The sequence below is a fragment of the Passer montanus genome, unplaced genomic scaffold (assembly GCF_014805655.1).
Source record: "Passer montanus isolate IOZ18808 unplaced genomic scaffold, ASM1480565v1 scaffold90, whole genome shotgun sequence".
NCBI classification, from domain to species: Eukaryota; Metazoa; Chordata; class Aves; order Passeriformes; family Passeridae; genus Passer; species Passer montanus.
Genome location: NW_024374368.1, coordinates 1989901 through 2007090, shown reverse-complemented (window position 1 = coordinate 2007090; position 17190 = coordinate 1989901). Strand labels below are relative to the sequence as shown.

Below are 17190 nucleotides of genomic sequence, written 5' to 3'. Positions count from 1 at the left end.
GAACAAGATACTGGAGAGACCACCATGGAAAGAGTCTTAGGGGTCCTGGTTGATGAAAAGCTGAATCTGAGCCAGCAGTGCCCTGACAGCCAGAAGGCCAACCCTGTCCTGGGATGCACCAGGCACAGCATCACCAGCTGGGGCACCTTCAGTGTCTACTTGGTATAGGCATGCATATGTAAACAGAGGTGGTATGACCCTGAAATGAGTAGTGTAGGTCCTCTTCCATTTCCCCTTCAAACAGTGTATTAAAGAGTGAGATATCATCTTGAGAGCCTCATTCTGGTTAGAACAGCTTCAGTATCTTGTTTATGTATGAACTGTCCTAAACTACTGCAATCAGGAGTAAATATTTTAATTACTCCTTGCTTCCACCTGTGGTTCTGACATGACTCATCAATGCACTCCAAATTCTTCTGGTTTCCTCAGAGATTTCATGCAATGTGCAGTGTGGAGAAGGCAGAGAGACAGGATAAGTGGTAGCATGAGCACATGCTGCATCTGCACATAGGATCACATTGAATTGCGTATATGTGCAAAAACATGAAATTTGGTTTCATGAATCATGAAGATTCAAGGGAAGGACGTGATTATTTTAGGTCTTCAGAGACATAATAAATGTCAATATAAGGGTTAGTGACACAGCTGATTTCATGTATTGTATTTTTACTGCACGTTTCATTTATTCATTAAATGTTTTATTTTTCTCCCCTTACTTCCTTGTAAATGTTTTTCTATTATTAGCTGTAGAATCCCAGAATCAGAATGGTTTGGGTTGGAAGGAACCTTCAAAGATCATATATTCCAACTTCCCTGCTATGGGCTGTAAACATATCTGCATATGAATATGAATTTATGGATGTGACAGAAATATAAAAATACATAATTCTGATATAGTGATAAATAATAATAACAACAACAATTCTTTCTAGTAAAAAGGTCCCTGCTTAAAGGAAATTAAATCTTTCATTACAGCCAGAAAAAAATTACAAGAGTACTAATTTCTGTGATCCTACAATATCAATGATAGACTTCTGATGGTAGATTTTGGATAATCCTGGAAGTGATAGTTTGTAACTGCCTCATCTTCAAAAACTTTTGGCCAACAAGAGTGAATGATAATGACTTCTATTTTATTTCCACATGGAAACAGACTTAGAAGCTTCCTTTAGCTGAAAACTATGCTAAGTGATCTTATAGATATGCCATAGATCACAAGTCTCCATCTTATTAATGTAGGTGCATATTATTTTTTAGCAGGCAAATCCTTCTCAATTCTATTTGGAATTTTATAATCTTCATGCTTTGCCAGGAATATCTATCTGGATTAATGAAACTAGAAATAAGTATTTATGGTTTTGACTTGTTCATAATTTCTCCATTTGAATTTTGTCAGTGTTTTTGCTGCCTGCCTCTGAAAATTTTTGGTGAAAAAGGTCATACCCTCTCTTGTATTATCTGTAACTTTTGTTTATCAGGGCCTGCATTCCCTGCTCATTTAATACCCTATACATTTTGTGGGTAAAAATTAAAAAAGGTAGTTGAATTTGCTCTAATGTGACTTTTTTGTTTATCAGAGTGCTTGAGTCATTACAGAGAGCCTGATGACTCAGATATATTTGTTATAGTTTTTAAAATAATCCACTCACCTCTAGCAAACAGTGAAGCATCATATCTTAAGTAACGGAGTAATAAGGGTAGACAAGTAGAAAAAAAACCCCAAATTATGCTGATTTCATCGCAGGGGTTGGTCAGTGTCTTTTGGAGAAAGATGTCTGTCCTGAACCATTTTTATGTGAAGTTACAGAAGAAACGTATGCACACAAACCCCCCCTATTCTTTATTCTCTTTTCATGGACCAGGATGGATAGCAAAAATAAACTATGAACAACTGGGAAAAAATCCTTAAATTTTCTGTAGGATCCTAGATGGTACACCTGGTCTTCTCCAGGAAGGAAATTTCTATTTCTGTGTTATTGTTGGTAAGGCAGTATAGTTTTGTGATAGGAAATACTGTGCAGCTGGGAAAAGAATCTTGAAAATACTGCTATGCTCATATTCTCTCTATTCCTATAAAATTTCACGTTTTGAAATCTTTTTGACAGTTTCATTAAAGAGAAAAAGGTAGTCCACAGTTATTGATCTTTTTTTAATGAAATGGTAAAAGAGGTTGCAAAAGGATAAAAGAAAAGTGAAGAGTATGACGTATCGTATCAAAGATTATTTGGGTGTTGGAGAGAGTTGTACAATTAGTGTTACTGAGCTTTCAAATAGATTAGAGGCTCATATGTTTGCCAGATTTAAGCTATCAAAGCATCATAGAAAATGATGGGTTATCTAGTTTCCCCAAAGAGTGCATCAAAAGTAGAATGTGTTATTGGAATAGAAATATCAATAAGTAGGTGTTGGTCAATGCAAAAGGAGATTTGACTCATTCAAATGATGTTCATCACATGTCCCATGATATTTCAAAGAACCACGATCATGTGTTGACATAACCTATAAAAATGCAGGCCTCTGAGAAGCCAATCTACATTCCAAATTGGTGTTTTCCAGTGTTATTTATAAAGAGAAAAGGATAGTTACTACAAAGCACGTCTTCACCACATATCATGATGCAACTAGAAATTAAAACTTTTTCACCCCTTTTCATTGTTTATCACTTTCTATATACCTCCCTGATTTTAAAGATTCAAAGATCCCTTGTTTGTATCATATGACACAGACAGATGCATGAATTCATGAAGTTGTGATTTTTTTTTACATTTGTCTCATCTTTGTTATAATATTTACAGATTACATATAGAATACTTCAACAGAACACTTTTTTTTCAGCACCAGGAGAAAGTTTTTCAATTCTAAACAAGAAAATTGGTTGTTTTTTTTTAGTAATAAAAAATGCTCATATTTCTTATCTTTCCATGGTGCAGAACACACCATTGCTCCATGAATTCAGGGAATTCATGGCTTTTATGTTAAATCCCTGTGGGGAAGGGAAACAGAACTGGGTTCAAGAAAATTTACAGGTGGTTCTGTAGTCTCAAAGTGCAATCACTACTGAGGAAATAAACACTTAAATTTTCTGTAAATGCCTAATGTTCATTGTGTGGATGAAAGGTTTTGTGCAGTACTTCATGAGCTTGTGCTGATTCCTACAGAGCATTAGGGGCAATTTGAACATTCCAGAGATTCCTGGCTGCAAGCCTAGATTTGATGTCATTACAGGTCTTTATTTTGCTTCTTTTATGTCTGTCTATTTGTTTCTTCATATTGGATCATAACCATGTGGCAATGGGAACATTTTATAGTGTCTCAGTCAGTTTAGTTATCTGGGCAAAATCAGAATTATTTAAAATGCTGAATTCAGTTAGGAATACAGAAGCCCATCCAAATGGAGATGATTTGGATTTCTTTTTGTTGGTTTTTTTGGGGGGCTTTTTGTTTGGTTGGTTGGGGGTTTTTTATTGTTGTTGTTGTTGTTGTTTTTTCCTTTTGCTATTTAAAAAAAAAACCCAAAAAACAAAATAACACAAAAAACTATGTTCAGTTGGTAAATATAAAGCATTAATTACCAAAGTTGTCACCATTTATATATATATATATATATTGTAGGACAGATCAGAAAAAGCAATATCCTCTTCAGCTGTATCATAGTACAAGGTCTATTACTGTCATACTTTTAATCTGAACAGATACAGTGGATAAGTTCTCATGTGGAAGATTTTCCAGGAGGAGCCAAGTTCTCTTTGAAAATATATGATGGAGCACGGTAACCACCCATAGAAGGCCCAAATCAACACATGTTGTTGTTTGAGGTCTCTAAATTTGCTGAGTTTCATGTACAATGTGGGATCTAGTGTTATGCGGCCACTGGAGTTATCAAAAAACTCCATAGCATGTTTTGTATGGATTCTGCAGAACACATTTTTCTTGAGCTGAAAGTGTTTTATAAATACTTACAGCTTTTGATTACTTCAGGATATTTTTGAAAGGTTAATGTATACAAAGGAAAGAAATGCTAAAATGCCGTTGGTACTGTCTGCAACAGGAAAAATAGAAAGGACAGATGGATATGCATCAAAAAATTGATAGAAAGTTCACATACAATTTTATAGTGAAGAAATTATTAAAAATATTTGAATAAGACTGAAAGAATTAAAATAAGGGCTATAATCAAAGAATAATTTACTAATGAAAACAGCTGTAAAAAATGAGGATACAGTATTAAAAAATTAGATTAAACAAACATACATCAAAGTATTCTTAAATTATTTATTTCCATAGAATACCAAATACTAAAAGCAGTTTTAAGAGATGTTTATTTTAGAATTAATTCTTTTTCTATATGCAGTAATATAAATTTGTTAATTTGAAATTTAGATAATATATTTTTTTCAAAAACAATTTTCATCTGCGCTAGAAATTGCAATCATATGACCTTTGTAACATAGATGAAAGTAAGTTAGATAGTTACTGAAGTTATTTTCTGCACTGAGATGAACAGTGACGGGAAAGGGCCAGGATTTCAATCAAGATGTTTTCCAAACAAGAACTACAGCCATGGCTGTGGATGCCTCTGCAAATAGGCTACATTCATTAGCTTCATTGAAAAATATACTTTCTCAGTTAGTTCACTCTGATTTGTACCAGGACTGTTTTTCAAAAAAATGATAAATATTGGTCTTAGAACATTTTTTTTTTTTAAGCCTAGAGTCTATTTTTAAGAAATGCTTTTCTTTGTATGACTTATACATTCAGTATTCAAGGAATTGCACAGTGTTTGGATACAGTAATTGTCAACCAAGTAGATGTCCAAAATAATTTCTGCACAGCAAATGACCAAATTGCATGTGGTAGTTAGCTGAATATTTTGTTATATATTGTTTAGGAAGATGTAATATAAGTTCACAATATTGTGTAATTTTTACATATTTGTCTTGTAATACACAAGATAATTAGGAAAAATACAACATACAAAAACCAAAATAAACTTCACAAATACATTAATGGCATGTTTTGGTAGGCACGGTGGTATTCAGTCAAGGGTTGGACTTAAATGATCTTAGAGATATTTTCCAACCTTGATATTCCTATAATTATATGGCTCTAAGAAAATTAATAGTTTTATCTTCTTTTTATGTTTATGACATTAGACAAAATAACTCCTCTTTAATAAGCAATGAATGTTGTCTTTCAAATAAGAAAAATATAACACAAAGGAGGGATTTGCAGGATCTAGTTTAAAAATGAATGAGTGATCCTCAAAGTGTGAAGAACCCCAGAATTCTTGTGTGGCTTGTTGTCAAATGTTCAGTATTTATATATTGGGAATAAAATGAAAAATTTCTCAAATCTGCTACTGATCATGAAATGGTTTTGAATATGAAAATTCCTCTGAATAGGGAGCAATGCTTTTGCCCACTCTTACATGTATTGCCATAGAGGCAGGAGACTGGCTGAGGAGCTCAGGCATTCCCTGCAGTATTCCAGCACAGGTCAGCCCTAGTGCTCCCTCTGCCAGTGCTTGGGCACTGACACCCTGAAAAAATGACCAAAGCACACATTAGAGTAAGAGTAAAACAAGGAAAATTAGAGAGAAAGGAATAAATTAAAAGAAAAAATGAAGGAGGAGTAACTCTGCATCCTGGATCTATCACTGTGCAAGACTAGAAGTAGATTTTAGTTTATTGAAATCACTACAAAAAATCAGGATAGGTTTCAGAGGGACTGCCATTGTTTTGACTAATCTACCATACTTTAGAATTTTGTGTTCAGGGTAAAGGAGGTATTTTTGCTCCAGCTTTGGTCACAGTTCCTCTTGCTACATCCTGTTGTTCTGGCAGTGGATAAATCAGGTTTCTGATAAGCAAGACTGCACATTGCAATTTCATTGTATATGTGGTCCATGAATGAGATCTGTACAGCTCTTTACAAATGAGGGAGGAGAACAAGAGGTTTCTCCTGCGAAGGGAGTCAGAGTGCATATGAAATGCCATAACCCTTTGAGTTCTTTCTGAAAAATAAACGGATTATGTTCATATTTTCCCCGATCTTGGAAGTCTAATTTCTGGGTTGCTTTATTTTTTTTCCCTTTCTTTGGGTTTTTTTTTTTGTTTGTTTGTTTTGTTTTGTTTTGTTTTGTGTTTGGTTTGGGGTTTTTTTGTTTGTTTGTTTGGGTTTTTTTGTTGTTGTTTTGGGTTTTTATTTTTGTTTTTCTGTTTTTTGGGTTTGTTTTTTTTTTGTTTGGTTGGTTGGTTGGTTGGTTGTTTTTTTTTATTTTTGTTTTTCTGTTTTTTGGTTTTTGTTTTGGTTTTTTTTAAGCATAGCTATAGATTTCAGCAAGAACAACAAAAAGCAGTTTTGACATATCTCAAATGAAAGAGAATATTCAGGTCAATAGTTAGGACTCAGAATAAGATACCAAGAAGACGGGTTTTAACATAAGGCCATTTTGGACCCTGAATAAATTACTTGACATCACCTTATTGTGTCAGTAATACAGAAGGGAAGATAAGAACAGATACTAGGAAAAATGCTTAGCATACTCCTTAGCAAAGTTTTCCTACATAAAATCGCTACATAATATTATCTTTTAAAAATGTATTTACACCGGTGGACCTCAGCTTAGCTGAAGACAGATACTTTAAACCAATCTCAGTTTAGCACTTCCCATATTCAACAATGGGAAACATTTGCCAGTTTTCCACTTGCTCTTATGCTGAGTCACAATAGTTAACAGTTTTGTTCATGGTGTTAGTTAGCTGTAATAGTTGGTAAGGAAAAGAATTAAGTTCCTAACAAACAATGGTTTTAATTTGTCTGCAGTTCTTCAGTGTCTGTTTAGGTACCAACAATAAATAGTTGGTATTTGTATAATTGTTCTCAATAATTGGCATGAAAGAAGTAAATTCCTTACTTGAGAAAGTAAGGAAGAAACAGAACATGTATTTGGTGATGTCTTTGCATATCTTTGTTTTGAATCCAATGTGGTCTCATTTCCAGTGAGGATATCAGCAGAAGGTTCAGGATCTCAACATAGGAAGTGCTGAGATTTTTCTAAGTGGTGTTCAATGCTCTGACTTCTCACCGTGGCTCTCGGACAGCCTTTATGCCCTGTTCTAACTGGGTAACCATGCTGTTGTCCTAAACACATTAGCGAAGACAAAATGTTTCTGTAAGTTCAAATAAGTGATGCATCATACATCCATCTGTTAATGAACAGATAAAGTCCTTTGTAATTTTAAAGGAGCTTTGTTTGTTCTTAATATGAACCAGCTTCATAATGAGCTGAGCTGTATGTGTATAAATAGTACATTTAGTTAATTGTTTCCTAAAATGAGATAGATTGGTAGCATCTATTTACTGTCTGATTCTGGTCTCAATAGAGCCAATTGTTTTCTACTATGGGATTAAGTATGAACTGAAGTAAGCCTAGTCTATTAATTTCATTGCAAATTCTATATTGAGGGAAAAAAAGCAAAACAGAAAAGAAAAATAAATTCAGAATCCTTCTCTTAGGTGAATTGTGCTGATAATTTTTTCTTCCTTTAAATCCCCTGAACTGTATCTTGTATTTTCTGCTCCATTAAAATTATTTCCCAGAAATTTGCTCAAAAATTTTTGGTTTATTTTGTTTTGTTTTTCCCCTAATTTGTGCAATAATTTCCTTTGCCTTAAATGCTATAGATACCAAAGTCAGAATGTTGAAAAGAGATACTACTAAATAAATAGTGGAATTCCCCAAATAAGTAGGCACAAAGTCTTTAATTCCACATGCCACAGGGCTGTTATTGCCAGCATTGAGATTCCCTGATGAAATTCACAACCTGATGAAGTAGATGTGGAAAAGTGCGTTTTGAGATTAGATCAAGACTTTTAAAAGGGTATTCCAGATTTATTTTGGTTCAGATAAAATAACTGTACCTTTCATTTCCCAAATTCAGTTTCTTAATATCCCATAAAGATGTATAGTAGGGGAACTTTTTGTCTCCTTGATCACAGTCTTGGAATGTTGTTTCTGCAGGCTTTGTCCTTTGGCCAACTTCTCTGTATATAACCACAACTCTTCCTTTTCTCAAAAAGAAGACGTTAAAGTTGTAAAATATCTTCGTATTTGCCACTGGCTTTTTTTTTTTCCTGCAATACTTAGATGAACAAAAGTAGAGGGCTGCTCATTTGTCTGACTGTGTCAGTCTGTTGCTGCAGTTTTGCTTAACTCCTGGGTATGTTTAATCTTCCATTGACAGAGGCTTGCCTTTTCACATGATCAGAGTATGCTTGTGGGAGAACACAAGACCCAATGTGACACTTTGATGTATTTTGCCAATAATATTAAACTAGAGTACTGGTTGAAATTTAGTATTTGATTTGATTGACATTTATTTAGGGCAGAAGTATTATGCTTATTTGGGGTTTTTTTTTCAAATTAAATAAGCCAGTTATCCTGTGGAATATAGAAATAGTAAAACTCCTCTCCCTATCAGTTATAGCTATTTTGCATCTCATTCCATCCTATTAGGGTAATACTTTTAACAGCACCATATATATACACTTAGACATCAAGTCAGGCAGAAATACACAGAGATTTTTGCTCTACAGTGAAAAGATATTTCAAATATTACTGGGGGTTCACACACATTTTTATAATCATAGTCAAAATAATATAATTTTGCATACAGTTGCATTTTGGCCTTGTTTTGCACCTCTCTGTCTGCCTAAAATCTTCTCCTGCCTTCATTTCCAAGTAGTTAAAAAAGGTACAGTTCAAAGATTTCTGATTTTTTTCCTTCTTTGTAGCTTGTTGTAAGTTTCTTATAATGTCTATCACATTGGGCAGTCTTTCTTTTTTTACTCGGTATTATTCGACCTTGAGTGAGAATGTCACATGTCATTACAGAATTGTAGATAGAGTTCATTAGGTATAAAATAAAGGTGAGAGCTCTAGACATTTTGTAACAAATAAATGTTTTAACATTGACAATGGTTGTTGGTCCAGAGACATAAGAGAAAATGAGGTGCTATAGACAAAAAGGTCCATTAATTTTGCACTAAAGGCTCTACTAGTTTGTATATTATGGATAAACCAAAATACCTGGATATTTTTTTTAATTCTCATACACATCAGTTGTGTCCCTTAAGGAATCTGAAATATATTTAAGTTGCTAATAAATACTGAAATAGAAATTAATTATTCATAGGAGTAAATATTTAAACATTCATTGAATGAAACATAAAGAACAATTTAACAAATCATCACTAAAAAGGTACCTTCTAAGATTGGGAGAAGACTGTATCTACTAACAAAGTATGAAAATTATGCATTAATAGCCAGAGTTTTTTTTTACTCTAATATTCTCTTTCATTTAAAATTCTCTGACCTAAAAAAGAAGTGTTTTTATGAGGGAGCTATATGCTATGATCATACATGATATACTATATTTTAGTCCCTTTAAATGCACCAGAAAAAAATACATGAAACATTTACTGACAGTGCAGAATGATTTATGTATGACCTTTGTTTAGTTGTTTTTTTTTTTCTCTAAAAAGCTTCATTTTCTTTTTTTTTTCTCAGAAATATCCCATCTTCTAACTAAAATGTCAAAACATTCAATTTGAGTGACTGCTACTGCTTCTTCATTAGACTATTACTCGTTATCAATCATAGTGTTTCTGAAACATCTTACAATCTCTTCTCACTCAATGACCATTTTCTGGGGTTTAGATATATTGCTCTATCTTAATTAAGTGTTGATTTTTGTTTGTTTCAGCTTTGCTTTTGAACTGGGAATAATTGCCCAAGCTTAATTTATTTGATATATCCATAGTCATAATATTTAATGATGCATTATTATGCCAGATCTCAGCTGCACAGGAGTGATCCATATTTTTGAAGCAATTGAGTATCTAGAGATGCTAACAAAGAGGTATTTGCTTGCCAGCAAAGAAAGACTAAAATCTATGCATTCAGTGTATAGCATTTGTCAGGCTTTGCATTGGACTGTGTGTGACAAGTTCAACCTGTTTTCTGTAGTTAATGTGTTTTGGGGAAACAAAATAATAAAAAAGTGTATTTAACTAACATAGCAGGAAGGGCAAAGGGATTCTCAATAAACACCATTTCTCAAAAGAGACAAAACTGTGTTTATTCAACATAAACAAATACAGTGAGGAGTGTTTTGCCAGAGAAACTGTTTCAAGCTATTTGCTTAAAGTGTGAAAGAGCTTTATTATAGTGAATATGCTTTGTCTTGGACTATGCCTCTTTTGAATTTCAATAATAGCTAAACTCTTGTCCAAAAATACTTTCATTAAATGTACATCAAAATGCAGATGATAAAATTGCTGGTAAATATAACTTTGTTTAAGATAAACTAATTACATTTAATATATGTGCTGAAATGAAGCATTCTTTCCATAAGCAGAGCCTATCTCATCTAATGCTTCAGAAAGGTCCTTGGCATACTTTACAGGTACATGCTGCATTTCTTGAGTTACAGAGTTTAAATTCTGTCAGTCTAAAACCATTGAGTGCAGCATGTTCATAGGAAAGTCACCCAGGAAAATTAAATTTACATAAACAAATTATTATATCAGCCTCTGGAAACACCTACTTTCCACAATCTTATATATGGTCCAAACTTGCAGTTCTGACCTCAGACATTTCCATTTGCTGATTCCCTGAAATGATATCTATTGACAAATCATATGCCAGCCTTTGTCTGTTTAAATAAGACCATAAAAATGCTAAAATTATAAAATCTCAAAATGTTAGTTTTGTGGAAACCTGTAGGATCCTTACTGATGAGCTATACCCCATTGCCCATGGTTATTGCAAGGACAGGTACACATGCTGAAAATATATGAGGAAAATAAGAAGTCTGCAAGATTCCATCAGCAGAAGAGAGAACACTGCATCTGATATTCACAATTATGCTTCTGAATGGAATATTTCAACATTAAAGCAAATGACCCATATACATCTATGTATACATATAAACAGATTTTTTTAAAAAAATCATGGGGATATGCTGAATGAAACAAACATTACAGTTTTGCCATAATTGTATTATTGTTAAGATTTTCATAGTATAGCAGGAAAATTATTGGTTTGCTAAGGAATTTGAACAAAAAATAGATAAGAATATGCTAACTATTATACTGCAAGTCAACAATATGAAGTATGAAATGCAGTTTACGTACAACTCAATACCAAATCTGAAAAATATAAGTTTATTGGTCTTGCTATCAAAATAAAATAATGCAAGCATACTCCAAAAATAACTAGGTCTGAAACATAATCCATTTCCAAGAAGATATTTGTTGAGTTGATGATTTTACAGGTTTTGTTGCAGGTTTTGTTTGTGAAATCTGTATTCCTTACACAGAGGAAGAACTGCCATGTAAACTGTGACAGATTCTAGCAGAACATCACTTCCTTTATTGTTAAAGGGGGCTGTTTTACATAATACTAATGCTGAAAAATGTTCAAATGTATGTAAGAAGTTAAATACTTACTCTATCCTTCATCTTTAAATGAAACAGTTCTGAAGCAGTACAGTGATAATATTTTTATTGATACCCATTTAATGTGCCACGTATTGGATTAGGTGGATTTAGCACCAATTATATATATATGTGTGTATATATATATATATATATATATATGTATATATATATGGCTGTAATATTAACCATTCTATTTAATGTCACTTGGAAAGACTGTTAAACTTCACTACATTAAAATTGTCATCAAAACACAGTTCCTACTGGACTGATGTAGTAATTTTACACATATATCTATCAACCTTTCACTGTTAGCAGCCACTGCATAAGAATGACATGCAAAATTAATTGGTCTTCAAAGTCTGTATGTAGTCCCATTATTTTGGGCATATGGTTCAGTCTAAAAGCACTTGTAGTCAGACCACAAATTTTAAATTATAAGAATGAACTTGGGAGAGCTACATCATCTCATACAATGCTGTATGTTCTGCCAAGGGCTGTCTGCTCCAAACACCTGGTTCGTGTGTAGCTTATCCCCACCTCAGCAAAAACCAGTTCTGAAACATTTGTAATGCAAGGCAAATGCAAACACAATGTGCTTATCCACTCAGCAGAAGGTCTGCTTTAAAAATGCCACGATAGGCTGTTCAGTATTTTCAAGACAGCAGATGAATACATATAAATGTAATAAGAAGTGTATGCTTGGTTTCCAGGATCAGTGGTTTTGGCGAGTCAGGAACAACAGGGTGATGGATGGATACCCCATGCAGATTACCTACTTCTGGAGGGGACTGCCTCCCAGCATTGATGCAGTTTACGAAAACAGTGAGGGGAACTTTGTCTTCTTTAAAGGTAAGAAAGAGCAAAAGTAAGATTTTGTGTAACGCTTTTGAGTGTGATGATTTCTTGAAACACATCTTGTTTATTTTTACTAATGATTTGTAAATCTTATTGCAAATTGGTAGCTAAATGAAGAGTATATAAGTTAACATTTTCGTGTTTGGCAATTACATATTTAATTTATGATTATGTAATCATAATTACATAATTACATAATTAATGACATTAATTTATTATATCACAGTATCAGGTCATTTGCTCTTACATATTCAATAAAAATTTGAAAGTATAAATATAAGACATAGAAATGAAGTGATCTACTATGAAATAATTTTTTAAAATATATTTTGGGAAGACACAATGAACACATTCGCATTATTAATTTTTGTGTAGTTCTCTGCTCTTCGTTTTTACAAATTAATTTCTTATATATTTAAATGGCACCTCTGCTATATATAGCTCACTGTATTGCATTGTATTTATTTCATCTAATACCTGTGATGTTAAGAGTTTCATGTAGGGAAAAATAATCTTTTTCATAGATGTGTATTTAGTGTTTTTAAAGGAGCATAAACTCCAGAAAATAGGTGATTTAGATCAAATTGTTGCTAAAAATTCTTTTTAAATTTCATTCCAGACATCAGCTGTTCTTCAAAATTAAAATTCTTGAACATGCACTTTATTTAGATTTGATGATAAAGTTATATGTTTAACAAATCCATATTTAGTAACAAAATAATCAAATTATGTAAAGTATGTTTTATAAAATAATCATTTGAGAGAAGAAGAAACTGAATAGATAACAAATACATGAAAAAAATATTCAGCTATTTAGTGTTGTGAGTGATTATTTTTTTTAACTCACTACAAAAAAGGTAGATTTTTTAAAGTTGTTATATTAAAAAAAATTCATTTTTACAAGTGAAGTCATTATCAGGGAGTTAGAATATTTTATTCACTCCAGAAACAGGATCTTGGGAATGTTAAATAAAACATATTTAATAACATGCAGAAACATTTCATAACAGTACAAAGAAGTTTATGTTTTGCTAAAAGTGAAATTGTATTTTTTGTGTGAATCACAAGGAAAATGATATTACATGTAGTGCAGTTTCTATTTCAATACAGCAAATGCTTTTACTTCTGTTGCCATAAAATAAACTTCAAGTCATTAACTCTGGAAAGTTTATATGGTTGGGAATCAAAATCAAGGTATCTCCAACTCTCCATCCCACTGCTTGATTTTTAGGTCTGTAAGACATGGAAGGATAAAAATATTATTCTGTAGCTATTCCTTTGCACCACTTCTACAGAGAGCAAAGTAGCTACCCTGGGCATTCCAGACTTCTGCCTTGATAATGCTGGGATCCATTATCTGAGCTCCAGACAGAAATGATCAAGCTTATTGTTATAGCTGCTTCTTTTCCTTCCCAATGACCTTGAAATATGTTTCATCATTATTAACTCTTCACCCCCTTCTGACTGGCTCTTGTTAGGTCTTAGGTTGATCCTGTAGTCTGTGGGTTACAGATAACAAACAACAGAAGGAGGAGGAAACTTCTCTATTTTTTTCTCTGGGAAATTAAGTCAAGATTAATTAAAGCAACCAGGAACAGCAGGATTGTGCTTTTAGAGATCAGAATTGTGTTCTCCTTTCACATCATCCCTACCTTATGCTATCTGATTTCAGAACAGTTAGTTTTGTGCCTTCTAGATGATCTCATATGATATTTGGATATTCTGCTGTAGGGTTGTTTTTTGGTTTTTTTTCCATATGACTTCTTTTCAAAGTTCCTTCCATTATTTTTCCAATTATATTTGTATTATCCCTCTATTTGCCAAGGTCAAAAATCTTTGTATTTCCTTGTGCAATTTTAAAAAATATTTTTTTGCTTCTCTGCCATGTCCTTATGACTCTTAATATCTAACTGTTTGTGTTTTCTATCAGTGTAATTTATGTTTTTCCACTGCTACAGAATCAAAAATTTCAGCTGTCTTCTGTGTGGGTGTCCTTGAAAATTCCTGTTCCAAGGATCTCAAGTACCTTGTGGAACATGATTACAGAAATCTATATAAATAGACTGTAGGTAAATGATCATTGTCTCGTTTCTTCTATTCCATCACAAAATTTCCTGGGAAAAGAGTACATGTCCTCCTCCAAAAGGTGCTAGAAATAGACAAGCTGATTTCTGCTAAGATGATAAGCAAGTAGAATGTCTTATCCAGGTAGTGTGCTTTACCAGTCTAAAATTGGTCCAAACAAGTAAGTTCTAGAAGGAGCTTTGAATCTGGAGTCTAGCATACAGATGTGTTAACAAAGCACATACCTAAGCCAATGTCTACATCTGTTATTCAGACAATAAAATAGAAAAGATGGGTTAAGTGCCAACAGAGAACTTGTACTGGTTTAATGTCTTTATGCACTCCTCTGACCCACATTATAACGTCACCTTTACCTGCCCTTCCTTTAGTGCTGACCCATAATATACTACAAATATACAGGCTAGACATTAGGGAAAAAAAATGCTCACAGAAAGAGTAGATGGCCACTGGAACGGGCTGCCCAGGGAGGTGGTGTAGTCACTGTCCCTGGAGCTGCTTAATAAAAGACTGGATGTGGCCATGGTTTAGTTGATAAGGTGGTGTTAGGTCATATGTTGAATTTGATGATCTTTTACAACCTAGCTTGTTACAACCTAGATTCTGTGACAAGTTCCTCATCCATCCCAGCAGAGCTCCATGCATGCCAGCAGGTCATTGACACAGAGAGCAACACCCCCATGCCCTCTTCCCTGCCCATCCTTTGTAAAGAGCCAGTAGCCTTCCATTCTGACATTCATTTGTAGAAGCATCCCACCATGTCTCTGTGATGCCGGTAAGATCACAGCCCTGCAGGTGAGCACAAATTTCCAAGCACATCCCCAACTCCTGTTGTTGTTCTGGATAATATGTGTGTTTCCAATAGAGGCATTTAATTTGGAGGCCCCAGTGAAACCAACTTACTCTCTGGAGTGTCTGGAATTCCTTTGTGCTGGTTCAGGTGCTCTCCTGCTGACCTGTGATCTCTCACCAGGCTCTGGACATCTCTTGCTGGCACTGGCATCAAACTGGTACGAGTGGGATGGATTGAGATTCTTCCTCCACCAGCAACTTTAGTTAAAATCCTTCTTTACCAGCTTGGCAAGCCTATGACCAAGATGCTCTTGCTGTTCCCTGCCAGATGGACTCATCAGACCCCAGTAGACCAGATCATACTCATAAACTACAGAGCAATCTGGTGGATAGCTGCTTATAAAAAACAGATGTTTGAATTCTTGTTATTATTCATTACCAGTGTCCATGCTGAATGATAATAAGATGGCATCAGAAAGATACCTTTTTCTTTCTTTTAATGAGAAAACATGAATAGTAAAATTCATTCTGTGTACCTTTGGGAATTTATATAGTGCTAAAAATTAAATTGGCAAGCCATCTGCGCTGTTGAATGTTATGGTAACCCAAATGTAGCAATATAAAGGCTGCTGTAAAAGTCATACTACCAGTGCCTCCATCATAACATTCTACTGCACTTACCCCATGGCCTGACAGTTTTATATTGAAAAATAGATTTACTATAGTGTCAAATCATGGAATGGAGAAATGACAGAAACTTGATGTGGGAAACACAGAATGGGGAAAAAAGAACCATGAATAGTAATTTTAGGATTCTAGAAAAAGACTAGATACAGGCTTGAAAGACTGAAATTAAAAGGAATGTTGTCTGGAATAAACCAACATTCATGATTAGATGTTATTTTTTTAACTGATTTAAATTACATGTAATTGTTTAAAAATTTGGAAATTCATGTCACCACTCTACCACAGTGATGATATGCCACACACTTCTTGCACTACATATATACCATAATTTCAATTAATATGGGCAAAAAACCCAGAAGCACAATTATTCAGAATTTAGATTCTATAAAGGAAGAACTAGTTGCTAAAAACTGCATATTTGTTGGCAGTAGTCAGTAGGAAGTTAAACAGTCTAAAGAAGATCTAGAATGTTGTAATTTTAAGTTAAGCGTAGCAATACAGATGCCCTTTATTTCCAGTACTTTTTTTAGAATGTCAAAGAATGAATTTGAGAGACTTCAAATAATTCCATCGTTCATCCTTCTCAGCTGTTTCCCTACAGTGATGATACTTAACAAAGCATTATTTCAAGAAATAAGACATTTTAGTTTTTTTTATCACTTGCTTCACTCTCAGCTTCTGACCTTGGCAATCTGCTTCTTATTATGTTAGACCTTACATTAAGGAATAAAAGCAGAGAGATCAAACATTCTGAAATTTCAGACTTCATGAAACATGTGGTGCTTTATTCTCTGTGAAAAATAACAAACCTACCAATGAGACCTTAAAAAAACAACTTTTCAAAATAAACACTGTGGTGGTTTCTGCTGAGGGCACAGATTTTGACTCCAAAGAAGCATTAGTTATCTTAAGAAGAATAAAAATATTACCAATTTTGTCATAGTTCTTTGCATTATGATCACAATTAATGAAGTTTTATTGACTGTTAGTGGAAGTGGAATATAAGCTACATGAAAGAATATTGACTTTAGCATTAGTTTGTACTACGTTTAAAGTTTCATAAATATGTTAGAAATAAAATTATCTCATTCTCATCACAGTTGGGCATCTTTTGCCCTGATTTTCAGCTTTAAATTTTCCTAACATTGCTTTCTGATCAAATTCTGTTGATCAGATCAATTCTCTGATCAATAGACACCCAATTTCCTCCAGGTGAGAGACAGAAAAAAAAATCCAAAACAAGACCTCCTAAAACCTCCTAAAAAAACC

General features: G+C 33.6%; 1 protein-coding gene across 1 annotated transcript in view; it reads left to right on the top strand.

The window, feature by feature from the left end:
- MMP16 (matrix metallopeptidase 16) overlaps positions 1–17190 on the top strand; it is a 173264-nt gene that overhangs the window by 133961 nt on the left and 22113 nt on the right. The window contains exon 7 of the mRNA XM_039695642.1: positions 12216–12354. Within this exon, the coding sequence (XP_039551576.1) occupies positions 12216–12354 (139 nt within the window). The remainder of the gene's footprint in view (positions 1–12215; positions 12355–17190) is intronic.